Source organism: Raphanus sativus, chromosome 6, assembly GCF_000801105.2.
Source record: "Raphanus sativus cultivar WK10039 chromosome 6, ASM80110v3, whole genome shotgun sequence".
In the NCBI taxonomy this organism is placed as follows: domain Eukaryota; kingdom Viridiplantae; phylum Streptophyta; class Magnoliopsida; order Brassicales; family Brassicaceae; genus Raphanus; species Raphanus sativus.
This window is the reverse complement of record NC_079516.1, coordinates 34,623,059-34,644,066: the sequence shown is the minus strand read 5'-3', so window position 1 is coordinate 34,644,066 and position 21,008 is coordinate 34,623,059. Positions and strand designations below refer to the sequence as shown.

The 21,008-nt window shown below is 35.3% G+C and overlaps 1 protein-coding gene and 3 long non-coding RNA genes across 8 annotated transcripts; 3 read left to right on the top strand and 1 right to left on the bottom strand.

The window, feature by feature from the left end:
- Positions 1 to 5,953: 5,953 nt before the first annotated feature.
- LOC108810786 (uncharacterized) lies at positions 5,954 to 8,348 on the bottom strand. Its single transcript, XR_001943183.2, has 3 exons — positions 7,925 to 8,348; positions 7,745 to 7,845; positions 5,954 to 7,477 (listed from the first exon to the last, which is right to left on the bottom strand). It is a non-coding gene; the product is annotated as an uncharacterized LOC108810786 (long non-coding RNA).
- A 60-nt stretch (positions 8,349 to 8,408) lies between these two features.
- Positions 8,409 to 10,178, top strand: LOC108810671 (uncharacterized). Of its 4 annotated transcripts, none has more exons than XR_001943154.2 (7): positions 8,409 to 8,548; positions 8,637 to 8,717; positions 8,801 to 8,882; positions 8,994 to 9,333; positions 9,431 to 9,538; positions 9,617 to 9,801; positions 9,876 to 10,178. It is a non-coding gene; the product is annotated as an uncharacterized LOC108810671 (long non-coding RNA). The 4 variants fall into 4 exon arrangements; XR_001943155.2 differs by having other exon boundaries at positions 8,637 to 8,882; positions 8,994 to 9,096; positions 9,175 to 9,333; XR_008935061.1 differs by having other exon boundaries at positions 8,637 to 8,882; positions 8,994 to 9,096; positions 9,172 to 9,333.
- A 3,365-nt stretch (positions 10,179 to 13,543) lies between these two features.
- Positions 13,544 to 14,916, top strand: LOC108809738 (uncharacterized). The gene is made up of 4 exons (XR_008936013.1): positions 13,544 to 13,703; positions 13,794 to 14,183; positions 14,292 to 14,655; positions 14,798 to 14,916. It is a non-coding gene; the product is annotated as an uncharacterized LOC108809738 (long non-coding RNA).
- Positions 14,917 to 15,551: 635 nt separating this feature from the next.
- On the top strand, positions 15,552 to 19,163 carry LOC130496904 (uncharacterized). 2 transcript variants are annotated; one of them, XM_056989562.1, is made up of 5 exons: positions 15,552 to 17,502; positions 17,598 to 18,141; positions 18,225 to 18,324; positions 18,388 to 18,722; positions 18,792 to 19,163. In XM_056989562.1, the coding sequence occupies exons 1-5, from the start codon at positions 15,774 to 15,776 to the stop codon at positions 19,123 to 19,125; spliced, it is 3,042 nt and encodes a 1,013-aa protein (XP_056845542.1). In that variant the 5' UTR covers positions 15,552 to 15,773; the 3' UTR covers positions 19,126 to 19,163. The 2 variants fall into 2 exon arrangements, with proteins under 2 accessions (XP_056845542.1, XP_056845543.1); XM_056989563.1 differs by lacking the exons at positions 18,225 to 18,324; positions 18,388 to 18,722 and having other exon boundaries at positions 15,553 to 17,502.
- Positions 19,164 to 21,008: the final 1,845 nt, after the last annotated feature.

Sequence of the window (21,008 nt, the reverse complement as noted above, 5' to 3'; positions counted from 1 at the left end):
TGTAGACATCAACAATAAATAGAAAAAAATCATAAGAATACAAAAGAGAAAAATCCATTTATGATAATATTTTCACATTTTATCATACCCAAATGATATATGATGTTTTTGACCATCTTGTATATATGTTTTCTAATTGGTTTTCAAGTCCTTGATGAGTCCTTTTAGTCTTTTTGAGTCTTTACCGGTCAGGAGTTGCATTGGATGGGAGATGGACCAGTTGGAGCAAGAGAGGCAGAAAAGAGTGCAATTTGGAGATTTTCAAGCAGAGCAGCCTGAAGACTGATCCCGATCGAGCGGAGCACCCCGAGTGCCTGCTCCGGCTGCAGAGATTTGTAAGGAAACTTCTAATGTTTCGGGATTTTACCTAGGGTTCCCCCTTTTTCCTTCTGCAGCCACCAGAAACCTGTAATATATCAATTCTTATTATTTTTCATAGACTACGCTACTTTTTAGAGAGACTTTTGGAGAGAGAGACTTGGCGATTTGCTACTTTGTAAAGGGAGAAGGCTTCATCTCTCTCACCTAGAGAAGATTATCATGAACCCTCTTGTTTCTTTTATCTTTATACAGTATTATTCAGTATTAATCTCTGTGTTTTCTATGTCCATGGCTGAGTAATCAGTTTGCTTAGTCTAGGGTGTTAGGGTGTTTAGATCCATGAGCTAAATACAAATGAGGATTGTTGTTGTGATTGTCTCCATTCATAGTTATGCTTACTGCATGCAATAAACTAATCGTCTAGGGTTTGAAACTAGGTTTAATCTAATCATCCAAAGTGCCTAGGTTGCTAGAAACAGCATGAATGGGCAGCTTGTCCCTAACCAGTGAAAGTAGATGTTAGGGCAACTTGTAAAATCGAATCTGAGCTTAAAGTTTGTCTTCATATTCTAATCCAAACGACAATTTAGGTGTTAGAATTGCTTGATAAAAGGTGAGATGCCACGAAAGTGGATCGATCTATATGTGTATTTCGAGTTTTAGAGTTGTTTGAATTGTTCTTTGAATAGTTATTTGGTTCATGATCGCTTGACACCTGATCCATCGTCCTAGACTTAGCATCTTTTGTAATCTGAAACCTAAACCAGTCTGTTACTTGCTTGCTTTTTATTTTCTCAATCTTTAAAACCACCATATTGTTTTAGCTTGATATTGATCTCATAGAAATAAAGTGTAAACTGGTCCCCTGAAATTGAATCGCAACAACCGCTGTTTAGCTTGCAGTGACGCACTCAATTTTAGTGTATCACCAAACCACAAAAAAGAAAATCTCACATGTATGTTTTCCTTCTTTGTGGTCACAAGCTCAAGTTTAGAGAAATAAAAATGAAAAAAATGATGGAAAGTACAGCCAATATCAAATACATAATCAAAACAATTTTCTTAATTAAAAAGAAAGTAACAAGATCTAATAAATGAAATAATGAAAATATTATGAATTTTACTATCACTAAAACATTGGCAAACACTCATAAAGAAAACAAAATAACATCAAAACACCATTTCTCGCACTTTGAAAAAACACTTTAAAGATGAAGCACTTTCTATGGCAAGTTTTATCGGGATGTATTGCAGTGAAGAAAAGTCTAAAGGCAAGGGGTATTAAAGGAGATATACGATGTGACAGATGTGGAGCAGAAGAAGAGTCTATAAATCATGTTTTCTTTGAATGCCCACCGGCAATCCAGGTGTGGGCACTATCAACGATCCCAACGCATCCAGATCACTTTCCAGGACAATCTTTATTTGTGAATATGGATTATTTATTTTGGAGGGTTAAACCAACATTAGAGGAGCACCATTATGCGTGGATACTTTGGTATTTATGGAAAGGACGGAATAGTAAGGTATTTAGTAATTTGGACACGGACCCACAAGAGACTCTCCGCCGAGCTATGACTGAATCTTTGCTCTGGAAGGAAGCTCAACAGGAGATTGCTCAGCCCCAGAATCAGGTTACAGAAACGACTGGAGCAGTACTACCGACTAGAGCGGGACGATGGTGCTTCACGGATGGATCATGGAAAGCAGAGGATACTTTTTCAGGACACGGATGGTACAGTACTTTGGAGGGTTATGAAGGTTTACTGGGAGCTAGGAATACGAGGGCTAGTCAATCTCCATTACATGCCGAAGTTGAAGCCCTTATTTGGGCGATGGAGTGCATGAGGAATTTACGGCAATATAACGTTACATTTGCAACGGATTGTTCTCAATTGGTGAAGATGGTTTCGGAACCAGAAGAATGGCCGGCGTTTGCGAGTTACTTAGAAGACATCAAGAGTCTGAAGAGAAGTTTCAACAGCTCAGAGATTATCCATATACCACGGACGCAGAACAAAAAGGCGGATAGCTTAGCACGCAGTGTGAGGCAACAAACGTCGTTTACTGTCCATATGGATACAGAGCACCCAGTTTGGTTTACAGAGTCCACATGAGTCTGTAAAATGGTCGACAAAAAAAAAAAAAAAAAAAAAAAAAAACACTTTAAAGAAGGTGGACATTATTTCACAGATATCGCTATTTTCTTGAATAAGTGTTTGTAGCGTTATGGAATCAGCACTGATTCTAGCAAAGGCCGCACAAAACTGCTATGTATGTCAACCTACACTTCATTGACGATATATCCACTAAAATCATTGCATATCTACAACGACTAAATAACATGATGTCTCTTGAACGGAAACTTGAAAGCTAATTACATTCGAGACATAAAATAATATTTTCAAAACAATAACTGATATATGAATAAAACATCTCTACAACAACAAAAGGTTTGTATAAGAATGGAATTTACCTATACGATATTAAAGAGAGAGTTTGAGATTGGTAAGTATACTTTAACACACTTGGATGGAACTAAGCAAAACATAAGTGGATCAACGCTGAAATGTATCAAGAAGTCGCTTCATAAGGTCAGAGTAACCAAATTACCAAGTTATTTAACAACTTACTAGGAGATTTCCTGCGGCATGCGCAAAAATAAGAATATCAAACATACTATATTTTATTTTAAGAAAAAAAAATTTCAATAGATAATATTCTTTTTATATTTTAAATTCAACAGTTTTAAAAATCATAAATGTATTTTTATAGTCTTATCTCTTTTGATTTAGTTTAACTACTCCAATTTAATTATATTTAAGTTCTAATAAAGTTAAACATCTTACCTTAATTTATTTACTTATATTATATTTTCTTCAATGGTTATTTATTTTAAATATACCTCTTATCATATAGTTTGAAATATGTATATATTTAAATGAATAATTCTAATAAATTTGGATTTTTGTTTGTTTAGTTTAAACATGTTAAACTGAGAAAATCAACTTGTTAATTAACCTTCTGGATCAACAGATTTAAAGATAATTTTAATTATTTAAATATCAATAAATGATCTGATTAGTGTTTTAATTTTATATTGTTGATGCACACTTATAATTAATTTTGGTAAAATTTATATACTTATACAAAATATACGATGATCTAAATTATATTTTAATGTAATACATATAGTAGTTATACAAAATATAAGATGATATATGAGTTATTAGTTATTAATAATTTAATACTCCTGTCTAAAATAAATATTTATATAGAATATAAAAAATTACATTAATGGTGATAAATGAGTTAATAATCATTACTATATTTAAAAGACATCACCAAAAATAAAAAATTTATAAAGGAATTTTCACATGTCATAATTAGGTTGACGTTATGTCATATCTTTCAAATGCCATGTCATCATATTTTGATGAAAATGAATATGTTGATGACACATATACAATTTTCTAGGTGTTTTCCTGCACCAAGTACAGTGATAAATTTTTTAAAATTTAAATTGTATTTTAAAACAAATTTTATTAATATTATATATTTTATTATTTTGACCAATAGTAATATAAATTTGATTAAATTAATCATTAAATTAAGAATAAAATAATTTGTATTTTAATTTATATTTAAGAATATATATATATATATATATATATATTATTTATTTATTTATATTTAAAATTGTAATCTTAGATAATTTTTTATCTATTTCTTTTGGTTAATATATTAAATAAACTTGTATTAAATTACTAAAAATATTCATAAAAATTATAGAGTTATCAAAAATTTAAATTAAATAATACTTTATAAAATTTGTAGATATCTAAAATAAAATAATATGCTAACAATCAAAATTTTATAATCTTAAAAAATAGAAATTTTTGAAAAATTTAGTAATAAATTTATAATTATAAAAATTAAAATAAAAAATATTTCGAATTTATAATTTCATATTTGAATATATTTATTTTAGTGATGATTATGAGTAATTACCATATTCTAAAAAGTTTACCAAAAATATAAATCAACATTAAATGTAATGTATGAGTTATTTTCATATTCTAAAATGTTTATCAAAAATATATATCAACATTAAATTAATTATCCATGTCATATTTAACCATAAGTCATGTCATCAATTTTAGTAGTCATGTCACTTTTCTTTGTAAAAATGATTGTAAAAAAGACATGCGACAAATCACTTCGTAAATAATGTCTAGGGAACTTCGCAAATATAGGGATTAGAATAAAAAGCAACAATTACATGACAACGTAAAAATGACAGTAACCTTAGCAACATGGAAACAATTGCAGCACAAGTTTAATTTCAGAATTTAAGAAAGAGATGTAAGATTACTATGTCCAGTTATTTATGAAAAAAATGATTTCAAATTAAAATACTATCATGATCTGATTGCAACAATAGAAATTCAAATAAATAGTTGTAAAGTCCGGATGAGTGATACAATATACAATAAATCGACAAAGAACAAATAAAAATAGACATAACACTGAATAGCATGAAAGAAATAAAATAATTACATCGTTTAAAAAAAAGTAAAAAATATGTCACCAAATATCACAATTCAAAAATTATGCAATTTAGTTAACTGTAGCGACTTGGACAATCAATTTTGAGATTATATATACAAAAAAAATATCGTGAAAATAATGATTTTTAAAAAAGTATGCAGTTAAACCTTTAAATTTAAAAACATATATAATTTCAATCACTTAAATATAAAATCTTGCATGAAGCGCGGATTAACCCCTAGTAAATTATATTTGTCCAGGACCTTCATGTGAGATACTTCCGTTAAGATTGCTCTAAGTGTATTTTTGTGCACTGTTTACCTGTTTTTTTTTTTGGATTAACTTGGGGGTATCTCAGACCCATAGAAAAGCCCAAACTAAGTTCCAAGGGGAAGTGCAGCCCACCGATAGACCCTTTCTCCAGGTATTCAAATGGGACCTAAAAGATGGACCCATATCCATGTTAGGTAACCAAGATAATTGTAACTTAATTTCGCATAGCAGGTGAGTCGAATGCATGCGAAACATGTTAGTGTTCCAAGTCCGCCTCATTACCACCCGACCACAATCACTCAGTCAATGTTTACCAGTTACTATCTAATGTTGTCCAATGATGGCTGTTAACCTTCAACTTCAAAATCAAATTAGAAAACTGATCTGACTAAGAAATATTTAACGTGTTGTTTCGTATTTTATTTTAGAGTTTTGTTTTAGTTGTGCTTTTGCATTGTGCGGCCGAGTTCTTAGGCACTAACAATAAACCCATGCAACTTGCATGCAGAGCTTGATTTGGATATAGACCAATGAAACATTTGTTTTAGCCCCGGGAAATTTGAAAGTTCTTTTACATAAATATAGGGTTCCAAATCCTTAAAAAAATATTTTACCTAACTTCTTAATAATGTTTCAAACCTTCATTTTTTTACTAAAGTTCTTAAAATGTTTGTTTTTACTAAAATGCTATTAATTAAGTTCATATTTAACCTCTCTCTCTCTCTCTCTCTCTCTCTCTCTCTCTCTCTCTATCTCTCTCTCTCTCTATATATATATATATATATATATAAGAAATTATATTTTATATTCTAAATATTGCATGGACATTGTTTTTTTTTTTTTGCTAAATTGTAAATATCATTAAACATAATGAAGGTTTGGTTACAAATTCAATTGAAACCAAGATCTGCTTTTCAGCTATTCAGAATCTTGAGGGCCGCAAAAGTTTAAAAAAAACCCAAAAGAATCTAGGTGATTAAATCCAAGCTTCCCGACACTGGTGCTTGAAGTTAATAAAATATTGAAGAACAAAAGACAGTAAACTAAGCTCCCAATTCTAAGCCTTCTTGCTGTGGTGAACTAATCAGAACGCAAAAGAATAGCCTGAAGTCAAGTTCAATCGAACATTCACCGAAGTGGCTCCAAGCAGGCATCGACAGAGCGTCAGGCACACACCCCGGAGCTCCGCTTGGAGGAAGACGCCGACGAAACAAAACCCAAGCTATCGCAGCAAGCGACGAAAATGTTGGCCCGTATCAACCCCGCTGGAAGTGAAGGACAGGTTACGATCAAGCGTAGACGGTAGTTTCAGCTCCCCATTCCGCTACGCGACACATAAGTTGCGGTGGAGACAACAAGGTTACATTAAGCAATCCGCTGGAGCTTTGGAAGAAGGGAATTGAAGCACATAAGAAGCAGTGACACTCCTTGAAACAGACGTCCTAAGCGGCAACTGATATGTCTTCCTCGAGAGCAAGAGGCACCGACACCTTGGGTTGTCCTCAAAACCCTAGGAGACGACGCCGAGAGCAGGAGAAGAAGCCAATCGATCACCGTAGATACGCCACGGTTACTGTCTTCCGAACTATGGAACAGAGGTTCTCGGTGGGCATTGACATGGTCCAGATACGTTGGAACTATGGAACTATGGAACAGAGGTTCTCGGTGGGCATCCAAACTATGTCCAGATACGCCACGGTTACATGGACATTGTTAAAACTGACTTACAATATGATTATTTCTAATGATGAAGACAAAACTAACTGTAAATCTATAAATCTAATACTATAAAGAAAAGTTCACTCTCTTCTCCTTCATCCACGTCATCAATTCGATGTTTACCAGAGTGACGCGTGTCCCACCTTTTTAATCCGCTGCGTTTCTTTAAATCAGCCGTGTAACCATTTGGGCTTTTCTACGTTATGGGCTTCGTCTAAATTAATTTTTCTGTGCAGTTGGGTTTGTCTTGCTGTCATGTGCGGCCCTTCACTATTACGCTCGAATGAAGTGTCGTTTTCAATTAGGGTTACCCGTGTTCTTCTTCTCCAGCTCTCCAATGTTGCTTAGGTCTTCTCAATTGATCTTTCATCTTCTTCCCAGATGCCGAAACGATACCAGTAACCGAAAATCATCTTAAAACCCTCCATTAAATGTGATACGGTTACAGAATTACCTCGAATCACAATTACACAACAAATTACGTAACGTATACGGTTACCTCCTTGAAAGAAGTTGAGTCGCTAAAATGGATTAGCAGGGAGGAGTCCGACAGGCGATAAGGCCTGTGAGTCGCAGGCCGGTGAACATTCACGGTAGCCGACATCATGGTCGCCTGAACGTACGTAAGGTCAAAAACAATCATTGAAATTGCAAAATGCCTTAGTGGAAAATGTTTAACAAATTTTTTTTTTAAATTATTGGTAAAATGATTCAGGACGACGGAAACGTCTACATAATTATACCGGTAAAATAACTCTGTTTATGAAGAAAACTTTATTAATAGATAGTTCACTTCGGGATTCACTACGGTGAAAATGGCTAAAGAACCAAACGGGTTAAAGACTATACTTATGAACAAAGGCAGTGCTAAATAAGATACCTGAGAATCCAGTAAAAGCTCTCCACCACGGCGGACATTACTGGCCGCCCAGAAACAGAGCATCCAGACTTCAACAGAGGAGCATTAGCGGTCCGGTCCGTCTGCAAATCGGAGAGGATTTAGTTTTACAGGTTAGCTTAAAAGAATGAGAAGATGATTCACAAAGTAAGAAAATCATACCTTTTTATCGATGAACCTCCACCGCTTTAGAGAAGCAGAAATCACATTAAATAGAAATCGTGTGTGAGAGATTAATGGAGGGTTTTAAGATGATTTTCGGTTACTGGTATCGTTTCGGCATCTGGGGAAGAAGATGAAAGATCAATTGAGAAGACCTAAGCAACATTGGAGAGCTGGAGAAGAAGAACACGGGTAACCCTAATTGAAAACGACACTTCATTCGAGCGTAATAGTGAAGGGCCGCACATGACAGCAAGACAAACCCAACTGCACAGAAAAATTAATTTAGACGAAGCCCATAACGTAGAAAAGCCCAAATGGTTACACGGCTGATTTAAAGAAACGCAGCGGATTAAAAAGGTGGGACACGCGTCACTCTGGTAAACATCGAATTGATGACGTGGATGAAGGAGAAGAGAGTGAACTTTTCTTTATAGTATTAGATTATACTGCAGAATATATTTTTGAAACGTAGTATTATATGCTATAATGGAAATTGACTAACAACGATCTATGATATTCTTTTCCGACAGACCTGATTGGTGAAATAATTGATGTGAAGAGTATTGTCACTGACCCTCCTCAAGACAAGAACCGTGTTATAGCGACCATTAAGATGGACAAGTAAGTTAATTTGAACCGAATTATCTACTCGATTGTCTTAAACTAAAAACTACATTTTTCTCACCATTCTATCTTCGCATGTTATCAGTGATATGTCTGTGACCATGAGTCTCTTTGACTCTCAAGCTGTTAAGATCCACAATCCGCTGGAAGTGTCAACCCCAAGATGGTGGGAGGAAAGCAACCAAACCGAAGCTACATTGCCAGCTGTACAATAATTGCTAAAACATTTACTCCCTATTTGTCCTGCAGGTCGTCTGTTTTTGAATGCCACTCCCGGCACACGCATATAATTTGACAAGGAACAGCTGCAGGGGAGAGTTTTTTTCTACAGGTAACTCCTTGGGAATCATTTGCTTTATACATTCACTAATTCTGTGAGATTGCAAATGTATATCGATAACTATAACAAGAATACATTTAATAACGCATGTTGGTCGCACAGGACACTGGGCTTACACCAGCTGCTCCACTGCTAAGGGGATATGCTAAGGTGGAATCCCTGAGCGTAGCCGAGAATGATTTTGTCCTAACTGCTTCCATGGCAGGTATGGCAACCAGAATTATAATGTTTAAATGCTGAATGTGTAAGTTTCTGTGTTTCATTTGGTTTCCAAACAAAGTAGGAGAATTGATTTCCTCTGTATTGGAAGAGTGACTGAAAGTAAGTTGAAGAAGGGATGGTGCTATGTTTATTGGTCAAACTGTGCCAAGAAACTTCAGCACACTGTCTCATCTTTCACATGTCTGCCTTGCAACAACACTAATGCAGTTGGTGTCCCCATGTATGTACTAATTATTAGCAACTTACTCAGTTACATTGAACTTCCGACCTAACACAAAGTCATCTTTGGGATCTGATACATGTTCTCTGTCCGTTAGACACCGTGTGGAGATGTCTGTTGCAGATGGTGAAGCTTTGTTTGTCTGTTTTGATGGGGTGATGACAAAACTTCACAACATGAAGCCTATGAAGCTGGCCACCTTTTGGTATGTACCGTATCAACTGGCATTCATATTTTTCTGGCTACTTATTCGTACATTCGCATTGACCAATTGTTTACTCAGGCTGGTGATGGAGTCAATCTGGATGAAACTCAGGCCCCACCGTTTGTGTCAGACATGGTAGTAAGACCTACACATTCCAAGTGAGGGTTAGTTCATTAAATTTCACAGCGAATCATCAGACCTTTACTGTCTAACGTATCCTCAATGAGCGGGTCTGTGAGCCACAGACTACATTCCTTGATAATGTAAGGTTTATAGATTTTCCAGATGTGTAGCAGTTCAGTATAAAGATATATATGACATTTTTGGGTTCAAATAGGGAGGCGACGTTGACAATGGAGATGACAACCCCGGTGCCGTCTCAGTGCCTACTAAAGTGGAAGCTGGTGGTAGTAGCCAGGCGCAAGGAGCCGGACAAGGTGAAGAAAGACGCAAGGCTTAGGTGAAGAGGATTGAAGTTCAAGCCGTATATTTTCATGTTTTCTATAATGCTCATGCCGTTTCCTAGGTTTTTTTTGTCTTTTTGCGGTATTCCTTTATGAACAACTTTGTCGTGACTCTTTGGTACTTTTGTAATTTTGGTTGTCTAAAATCAAATATAAAATATATCTCATTTCTGAAATGTTTGGTATTATGTGGTTATTATTCAATTTTATATCCTATATATTCTGAAAGTAGTTGGCTAAATGAATTCTGAAAGTATGTTACGGGGATGCTAATATTGTTTCTTCACCTATCAGTAAACATGAAGAAGGTGATCAGATTGTGCATGAGCTAAACACTTATATGCTGTCTTAGATTCCATCTCAAGCTAAAAAGTATTTGAGCTCCGACTCCATAGAGCTGGAAGCAGCACCAGACGATGACTGGACAAGCCACTACCTTCAAGAGTATCTAAATTCACTTCAGTTCCCTGGGCTGCCAAACCACATACTATGCTTGAAGGTGGGTTCTCATGTCATGACGCTGCGTAATATTAGCCACGCTTATGGGTTATGCAATGGGACAAGGATGATAGTCAGATATATGTCATGATAGTAGAGGTTGAGATCATGACTGGGACAAAAGTAGGCGACCGAGTATTGATCCCTCAGATACAACTTACCCCTCTCACACTTTGCATCCTTTCACATTTTGCGTCAATATCCCCTGCGGCTCTGCTATGCGATGACAATCAATAAAATTCAAGAATAAAGTTTCAAAAAAGCTGCTTTATATCTCCCTAGGACGTACGGTCTTCATTCACGGCCAGTTGTGCTTTGCGTTATCTCGAGTGACATCACCGGAGGGGCTTAATATACTAGACGATATCTCTGAGTCATACGGTGCTGATTTAATAACCAATATAGTTTACAAGGAGATCTTCAAGGGCCTCCGAGACACAAACATAGCGTTTTCAACTGTTCTAAGCATAATATTTTCAAATACTCAGACTCTGTCTTTTCTTACCATTTTCCATTTACTATTTTGATGAAAATTATCATCTTAGCAGTTTAAAATATAATTTACTACTACATTATAACCTCTTTAAATTAATAACTATAAATTAATATACACTAAAAATCTTTAAAATAATATAATTTTATAGTTTTAAATTGAATTTTTGGTTTAATTAATATATCGATAAATTAATGATTCTATAAATTAATAAAAAATTATAGTTTTAGTGTAATCCCAACATTATTAATTTATAGAGGTTTTACTGTATATACTTACTAAAAATCATAAATAAATAGAATCATCCAAATATCAAATGAAGCATTCACTCGATATTAGATAACAATTCCTCAAAATCTGTTGTTCACTAATTTAAATACATAATAAGTAAAGGCTTTACTATTGGGCTTCAAATTTGTAAAAAAAAAAATATTAACTATAAATTAATGGCCCTATAGACCAGAACTAATCGATATTATTTCCTAAGCAGCAAAACAACGTATCAAACCTAATCCCGGATCATTAGTAATCAAACCAAAAAAATCATTCGTGCCTCGAACTGTATACTAAAAAAATGATATTATTTCCATATTCAAACTGTATATTAAAGAATTATATTATTAACCACAAAATTCAAATATTCAATAATCCGCAGTTAAAACATAAATCTCTGTTTCAATACTTAAAACTAGATCTTGATCCGCGCTTTAGAAGCGCGGAATATTTTACGATGAAAAATTTCACTAATAACTTAATAAATATTTTGGTAATTTTTAAAGAGTGTATTTAAAATAGTTTTGCATTTAAATCAATATTTTTAAATTCAACCCGATTGTGATTATACCGGTTAACCCGGAGATCTGACAATTAAATTTAGGTTTTTAAAATTTTCATATTAAAAAAATACTAAAACCCGAGACTAACCAATTGAACTGATGGATGACCGATATGTAATTTAATTTGATTTAAATTGTAATAGTTTCATAATTTGTAACTTATAATCCAAATTTTAAAGTTCATTATTTTGCAATTTATGACATTATGACGTTTCTACAAAATTTTAAAGAAAAAATGATAGATATAAAATAAGTAATATTAATTATTGTATTGTTTGGAAACATGGATACTAGTATAAAGAAAGGAACATTAGTGATTTAATTTAAGTTTAACTATAAAGTATGAATGTGTATTTAATTTAAAAACTTACCAAAAAAATGTTAGGCCCAATAGAATGTTTCTGTTTTAATAAGATAGATAAGACCACAGACAAAAACAATATATCAGACTTATAAGTCTGTGGTCTTTTGAAATTACAATTTCTCAAAAGAGACAAAAGAAAAAAAGACATGGCTTCCCCAAATCATGCTCCTGCCGTATCAGCTGTAGAAACCAAAGAGGCCACTCAAACATTCCAAGCTCCAGCTGTGATCACGCAACACCAGACCTCCTCAGACGTGACCCATTCAACCGATGCCAGCATCCGGTACCAAATCAGCAACGACAATCCAAACATTCGACCGCAGCTACTTATTTGAAAATTCTCCTGACGCAGTGGAGAACTTACACGAACTAATAGTTATTTTACTGACATTTATAAAACCGACCATCAAATCCCTTACGGGCGGGTCTGTCCTAGTACTTTATAAAGATCTCAAGAGCCGTGAGTTTACATTGGTGTTAAAAAGTAATCAAATTTCAAATCTATACAAGTAATTAAAAATATGGAAATATTGTGATATGCCAAAATAGTTATTTGTTTTGAGTTAGAGCTAAAATATAATTAAGCCACCAAGTTTTTTTTATTGGCTACGGCTAAAATTTTGTTCTTCAGATCAAGAACCCATCCACTCTTCTGACTATGTGTCACCAGTCCTGGTCATATCGTTTAATAACCACGAGTTTGCATGAGAATATAATAATTTACATCTTAAAAACGTGCAATATATTTATGACTGAACGTTACAAAAAATGCTTATGATTGAACATCACATATTATATATGTTTTTTGAAGACATGCTTTTGATTGGAACAACAAATGAACCATGCACATAGCTCATACCAATCCATAGAATTCAGACAATAGAATTCAGACAATGCATATATTATACTCTCTCCATTCCTAAAAGATAGTTGTTCTAGAAAAAAGAATTGTTTCTAAAAGATAATTGTTTTATGTTTTCTATGAAAAAATTACAAATTTTTAAAAAATTAATTGGTTTTATTGGATTACCATTGGTTAAAAGTTGTTGAAAATTAAAAATCACGAAAAATAATAAATTTATTATAGTGATTTAATGTGTTTTCTTAATATATGTGAAAACACTAGAAATATCTTTATATATAAAAGAGAGTTTCAATCTCTCCTGGGGTGTCCACCTAGTATGCCAGGCTGGAAATTGAGTCTTTCCCGTGCAGACACGTAAGCGACGCTGCGTTTCATTAAAGGAGTGTTTTCTTGAGTCGGGTTTGGGCTTCAACACTTGGTACTCAGCTGCTCTTCGCGAGGCCCATCTACATTGTCTTCTGCTGAAGCCCTAATCAACGCTCTCCTTCGTGTTCTTCGGCAACATCGATGTCGTTTACTCTTACCCTCACCAAAATGGTGTGAGTTAGTGGTCCATGTTTGATCCCATCAATTCGCTCATCAACTACGCTGTCTTCAATGCTCTGTTTCGATCTGAAAGGCGGTGATTTTACAGTATAAATAGATGTAAGGTTTCTCCCTTTGAACTCATCTTCGCTTCCGATCTCCCTGCTTACATTCATCTTTTGATATGACTAACTCTTTCTGACGTTGTAGCACCACCTTCGAGGGGCCTGCTGAGTCGAGATCTATCTCTCTGTACTATGCGTATTTGTATTTTCCACCGTCTTTCACCTGCCATCATTGCGTGAAGACCGAGTCGTTGCTGTGACGTTCGATATTCACACCACCACCTTTGGTCAACCAAGGCGTAATGGTTTGGGGTGCATTCAATGAACTTAGTTACGCTTCTGTTCCTTGCCTCCGTAGCCGGAAAGCTTCTGCGAGGGATCGAGACCTGATCTGCGTTTTCTGTGTCAAGCAGCGACGGAAACAGTTTTCTCCACTTCCGTCTACAAACGGCTTCTCAATTCTCCTGATCAAATCAATCTTACCTTCCCTTCAGCCTACAAAAGGTTTCTCAGTTCTCTTGATTTAGATGCATAGGTAAGAACATCAAGCATACAATGTTTTTGCTGATAAATACTTTTCATTCTGTTTATTGTATTGTGCTAATGTAAAGAAAGAGACTTTATGAAACGATTTTATCTGCAGGAGATGGTAGTAGAAGGAATCGTTTTGTCTGAGTTTCTTGATCTGTAAGTACAATGGTCTGCAAGAGAAGAAACATGGACTATCAGTACATAATATTAAAACACTATGAATCTAGGAGGAATCATTGTTGATGATTATTTTGTTGAAAGAAAAGGAATTTTTTCCAAAGTGGATATATAGGGGAGTAAACCCGAGGACTATATTTGATAGTGTCAAGAGCCAAGAAGTTGTTAAATCATTGGTTTGGTTAAGGGAAAATATGTGAAGAAAAATGCTTTGTCTGGATAACAGTTATTAAGTTTCTACATCGTTTTCTGTCTATGGAGCAGTGAGCATCATCTCTCTCGCCTTCCTGCAACTGAAGGTATTAACTTTAATCTTTTTCAAGTTGTTGTTGTGTTTTGCATTTCAATTCTTGCTGGTGATAATGAATATATTCTTTTATATAAGATCATAAGATAATTAATTACAGAAAAAAAAGTTAATGTTCAAGTCTTCATCTGCAGTGTAAATATGCTTCCGCATATAAGCTCAAGGTATCTTTGGCAATGGTTAATAGGTGGATGAAAAGCTTGTGGCGCAAGGCAAGACAGCTGAAGGATTTCCAAAGTGGCTAGAGTCGAAGCACTACAAGAAAACAGCATTTTGGCGAGGAAAGTTAACGAGGAAATATAATCCTCGTAAATGTACGAGGAACTTACGAGGAATTTACAACGAAAGAAATAAACCTCGTTATTTTCTCGTAAACTAACGAAGATAACATTTCGTCGTAAAGCCCACGTAACTTTACGTGGTCTTTACGAGGAAATACATTTTCCTCGTCAAAACCACGTAAAGCTTGCATTATCTTTACGAGGAAAACTGGAAATATAATTTCCTCGTTAAATCAACGTAAATTTACGTCACCTTTACGAGGAAATGATATACGTGAACTTAACGAAGAATTTTAAAGCACGTTTTTTTTTGCTACCTACCTTTTCCTCGCAAATTCATCGCAAAACTTCAACTACCAGATTCGAAAATTTTCTATAAATATGGAAGTTTCAACATCATTTTAAACACACCAACAAGAAAAAAAAAGAAAAACGTGAAAGGAAAAAAATGTCAGGCTCTGGGAATGTCTACGAGTTGCGGAGGTGGATGTATATGCATAGAGATGCTAACGGGAGAGTGACGAAAGAATACATTGCGGGACTGGAGACATTTATGCATCAAGCAGATTCCACACCGCTCGCCCTAGAAAGCGGTAAGATGTTCTGTCCATGTCGGAAATGCAACAATTCGAAATTGGCAAATCGTGAAAATGTTTGGAAGCATTTAATAAATAGAGGTTTCACGCCAAATTACTATATCTGGTTTCAACATGGAGAAGGTTATAATAATTATGATCAGAATGAAGCTAGTAGTAGTAATAGCAATTTTCAGGAAGAACCGGTTGCTCTTCATTTGCATAATGAACCTAGTTACCATCAGGAGGAGCAGATGGTAGATTTTGATAGGGTTCATGATATGGTAACTGATGCATTTGTAGCTCATGATGAAGATGAAGAACCTAACATAGATGCAAAAAAGTTTTATGAAATGTTAAATGCGGCGAATCAACCACTTTACAGTGGTTGTAGAGAAGGTCTCTCTAAATTGTCGTTGGCTGCTAGAATGATGAATATTAAAACTGATCACAATCTACCGGAAAGTTGCATGAATGAATGGGCAGACTTGTTCAAAGAGTATTTGCCGGAAGACAATGTGTCTGCTGATTCTTATTATGAGATTCAGAAACTGGTGTATAGTCTTGGGTTGCCTTCGGAGATGATAGATGTTTGCATCGACAACTGCATGATCTACTGGGGAAATGATGAGAAGTTAGAAGAATGTCGATTCTGCAAGAAGCCACGATTCAAGCCGCAAGGACGGGGACGTAATAGGGTACCGTACCAAAGGATGTGGTACCTACCAATTACAGACAGATTGAAAAGATTGTACCAATCAGAGCAGACTGCTGGAAAGATGAGATGGCATGCCGAGCATACTCAGACGGATGGTGAGATGACACATCCATCAGATGCAAGAGCCTGGAAACATTTTAACAAAGTATATCCGGAATTCGCTAGCAATATCCGGAATGTGTATCTCGGATTATGCACAGATGGATTTAGTCCATTCGGAATGTCAGGGAGACAATATTCATTGTGGCCAGTCTTTCTTACGCCATACAACCTGCCACCGGAGATGTGCATGCAACGGGAGTTGCTATTCTTGACCATATTAATACCTGGTCCGAAACATCCTAAAAGGTCGCTGGATGTTTTCCTGCAACCACTGATAAAAGAGTTGAAGGATTTGTGGTCAACAGGGGAGAGGACGTATGACTGCTCAACGAAGACGAATTTCACGATGCGAGCGATGCTTTTGTGGACCATAAGTGACTTTCCTGCCTATGGGATGTTGTCGGGATGGACTACACATGGGAGATTAGCTTGTCCATATTGTAATGGAGCGACAGATGCGTTTCAACTGAAGAATGGGAGGAAGACAAGTTGGTTCGATTGTCATCGTAGATTTCTTCCCATTGGCCATCCGTACCGAAGAAACAAGACATTGTTTAGGCACAAAAGGGTTGTGAGAGACACTCCTCCTCCATATTTAACTGGAGAAGAAACTGAAAAGCAACTCGATTACTATGGAGTTTTGGAAACAGTTCCTCGTGGTGGTAATTGGCATGTTCCCCCTAATATGCCTGATTCTTACGGTGTTCATCACAACTGGCACAAGAAGAGTATATTTTGGGAGTTGCCATATTGGAAGGATCTTCTTCTGCGCCACAACCTCGATGTGATGCATATAGAGAAGAATTTCTTTGAGAACATCATGAATACAATATTGAATGTCCCGGGGAAGACAAAAGACAACATAAAATCAAGGTTAGACTTGCCGGATATTTGCTCAAGAAGCGAGTTACATATAAACAGCAATGGGCAAGTTCCTGTTCCGATATTCAGATTGTCTTCAGAAAAAAAGTCGGTGTTGTTCAACTGGGTAGCATCAGAAGTGAAATTCCCCGATGGGTATGTTTCAAATCTGTCTAGATGCGTTGAAAAGGGTCAAAAGTTCTCTGGGATGAAGAGTCATGACTGTCATGTCTTTATGCAACGACTACTTCCCTTTGCTTTTGCGGAGCTACTTCCTACAAACGTACATGAAGCACTTGCAGGTACTATATTTATTATTGCAGTTATTTTATATATAATGATTTAGTTTGAAATATATATGACTAATATGTGTATAATTGTTTTTGGAATATACAAGGCATTGGAGCATTTTTCAGGGATCTGAGCACCCGCACCCTTAAAGTAGAAGTCGTGGAACAGCTTCAAGAGAACATTCCCATCTTATTGTGCAACTTGGAGAAGATATTTCCTCCTGGGTTTTTTGACGTAATGGAGCATCTAGCTGTCCACCTTCCATATGAGGCATTGCTTCGTGGACCTGTACATTACGGATGGATGTATCAGTATGAGCGAGCCATGAAATATTTGAAGGGAAAAGCAAAGAACCTTGCAAAGGTTGAAGGTTCTATAATTGCTGGAAGTTTGACGGAAGAAACTTCTCACTTCACATCGTACTACTTTGCGTCAAAAGTACGTACTCGGAAAAGAGCTCCAAGGAGATATGATGATGGTGGTGTCGCGCCAACATACGCAGTTGCTGGTGTTCCAGACATCTTTAGCCAGATTGGGCGACTGGGTGGAAAATCAAAAGAGGTTTGGTGGTCGAGTGAAGAAGACGCTCATAGTGCACACACCTATATTCTACTTAATTGTGAGGATCCATTGATTCGTTATTTTGAAAGGTAACATAAATGGACACGTATATATAAATTAACACATATATATAATTGCCAAATATTAATTAATATAAAAAGTGATTTTACAGCCTATTTGTTTCACAAGTCGAAGAAACATTCCCTGGTATATCCACAACTGACGTAGACAAAAGGAAAGATCAACACTTTATAAAATGGTTGAAGAGTCAGGTATTAACTCAAACTCTTTATTCATAAATGATTTGTATTTTAACGTTCACTTTGTTTTTGCAGGTTGATTTTGACGACGATGCAGATTATCCTAAGTGGTTACATGAAGTAATTCAATCTCCACATGTAAAGGTCACCACTTCACAGATGTATTTCACACGAGGCTATACTTTTCACACATATGAGTATGGTAGACAGCGGGCAACCAGTAACTATGGAATATGTGTGAAAGGGGAAACCGATTTCTACGGTATCTTGACAGAGATTATCGAAGTGGAATTTCCAGGGATATTGAAGCTGAAATGCGTCCTCTTCAAATGTGAGTGGTTCGACCCCGTCGTCAACAGAGGTGTTCGGTTTAACAAATTCGGTGTAGTTGATGTCAATGGTGGAAGAAGGTACAACAAATTCTTTATTTGGCATACATGAGTAGAATAAGCTTATTTCTATGTTTTCTTTATTTTCAGGTACAACAAATTCGAGCCTTTCATCTTAGCTTCACAAGCAGATCAAGTTAGCTACCTTCCATACCCTCGGATGAGAGAATCGGGAATAAATTGGTTATCCGTGATCAAAGTTACACCTCGAGGACGAATCATAAGTGGAGAAGAACCACCATTGCAAGAAGAACAGATAAATGAAGTCGAGGAACCTGAACAACAAATTGATGACATTCTTCTCATTGATCCGCATAATCATGAGTATGAAGATCTTACCGACGATGGCACAGATGAAGCTGTTGAAGACGAGTTTAATGAAAATGATGATGTTTCTAGTGATGACGAAAATGTATCTGATTGATGTATTTGTGTTTTAATATGATTGATTTTCAGACTTAATGCATGTGATTCGATTATAAAAAAAAATATTGAGTTTGAGGTTTTGAATGAAAAATAAAGGATTGAGGTTTGGGATTGGAATATGAAGAGTAGAAGATAGGAAAGATGGTGTTTGTGGTTTGGGGTTTTTGATTTTAGAGGTTTAGAAAGAAAACCTCGTTAATTCCTCGTAATTTACGATGACGACGAAATAACACGAGGAAAGTAGAAAAAAAGACAAACACGGGCCTCGTTAATTCCACGTAAGCACAAAACGTCGTAACGACCTCGTAAGCTTACGTGGAATTAACGAGGCTTATTTTTTTTTTTATTTCCTCGTTATTTCTCGTAGGTTTACGAGGTTTTAACGAGATATGTTTGTCTAAACCCCTAAACCCTAAACCCAAACCCCATCTTTCTTATTCTTCCTTTTTGTCTAAATCCAAACTCCAAACCCCATTAATAATTTTCAAATCTTCAAAAGATTATATTTTTAAATCTTCAAAAGATTATATTTTCAAATCTTCAAATGATTATATTTTCCAAATCTTCAAAAGATTATATTTTTTAAATCTTCAAAAGATTATTTTTCAAATCTTCAAATATTATATTTTTCAAATCTTCAAAAGATTATATATTAAAATATAATAATTTGATTTTGTATAGTTTAAATTAGGAAGAAGAGATTGATATTAGAATTTAAAGAATTGTGTGATTATATAAATTTTGAGGTTTTGAAATGTTAAAATATTGAGGTTTGAGGTTTTGAATGAAAAATAAAGGATTGAGGTTTTGGAATTGGAATATGAAGAGTAGAAGATAGGAAGGATGGTGTTTGTGGTTTGGGGTTTTTGATTTAGAGGTTTAGAAGAAAACCTCGTTAATTCCTCGTAATTTACGACGAAAATAACGAGGAAAGTAGAAAAAAAGAAATACACGGGCCTCGTTAATTCCACGTAAGCACAAATCGTCGTAACGACCCTCGTAAGCTTACGTGGAATTAACGAGGCTTTTTTTTTTTTTTTTCCTCGTTATTTCCTCGTAGGTTTACGAGGTTTTAACGAGATATGTTGTCTAAACCCCTAAAACCCTAAACCCCAACACCCCATCTTTCTTTATCTCTTTTGTCTAATCCCAAACTCAAACCCCATTAATAATTTCCAATCTCAAAAGATTATATTTTTAAATCTTCAAAAGATTATATTTCAATCTTCAAATGATTATATTTTCAAATCTTTCAAAGATTATATTTTTAAATCTTCAAAAAGATTAATATTTTCAAATCTTCAAACTGATTATATTTTATAATAAATATTTGATTTTGTATAAGTTTAAATTAGGAAGAAGAGATTGATATTAGAAGTTAAGAATTGTGGTTATAAAGTTTTGAGTTTGATATGTTATGAATATATGAAGTAGAATATAAGAAAGATGGGGTTTAAGGTTGGGTTTAGAGTTAGAGGTTTAGAAAAATAACCTCGTTAATAACTCGTAACTTACGAAGCATTTACGAGGAACAGAAAGACGGGCTCGAAATTTCATCTTTTATTTGGGAGGGCCTCGCAATTTCCTCGTAATGTTACGAGGGTTTTACGAGTAACAAAAAGACGGCCTCGCTAATTTTACGTTTAATTTGGGACGGGCTCGCAATTTCCTCGTAAGCTTTACGAGTTTTACGAGAAAAGAGGAACACGGGCCTCTTTAATTGCCTCGTAAACTTACGAGGAAATTGCGAGACCTCCGTAACTTATATATACAACCTCACAAACCTCACACTGTCCATTCCTCCCAACTTCCTCTCCACTTCCTCCCATTTCGTCTCTAACTCCTTTCCCATTCCTCTCTCCTCCGAAAATGGTAATTTCC

Coding starts and splice junctions, on each gene's coding strand:
- LOC130496904 (XM_056989562.1), top strand. CDS start 15,774: ATGGTAGATTTTGATAGGGTTCATGATATGGTAACTGATGCATTTGTA. Junction 17,503..17,597: donor CGTACATGAAGCACTTGCAG/GTACTATATTTA, acceptor GGAATATACAAG/GCATTGGAGCATTTTTCAGG. Junction 18,325..18,387: donor TAAAATGGTTGAAGAGTCAG/GTATTAACTCAA, acceptor TTGTTTTTGCAG/GTTGATTTTGACGACGATGC.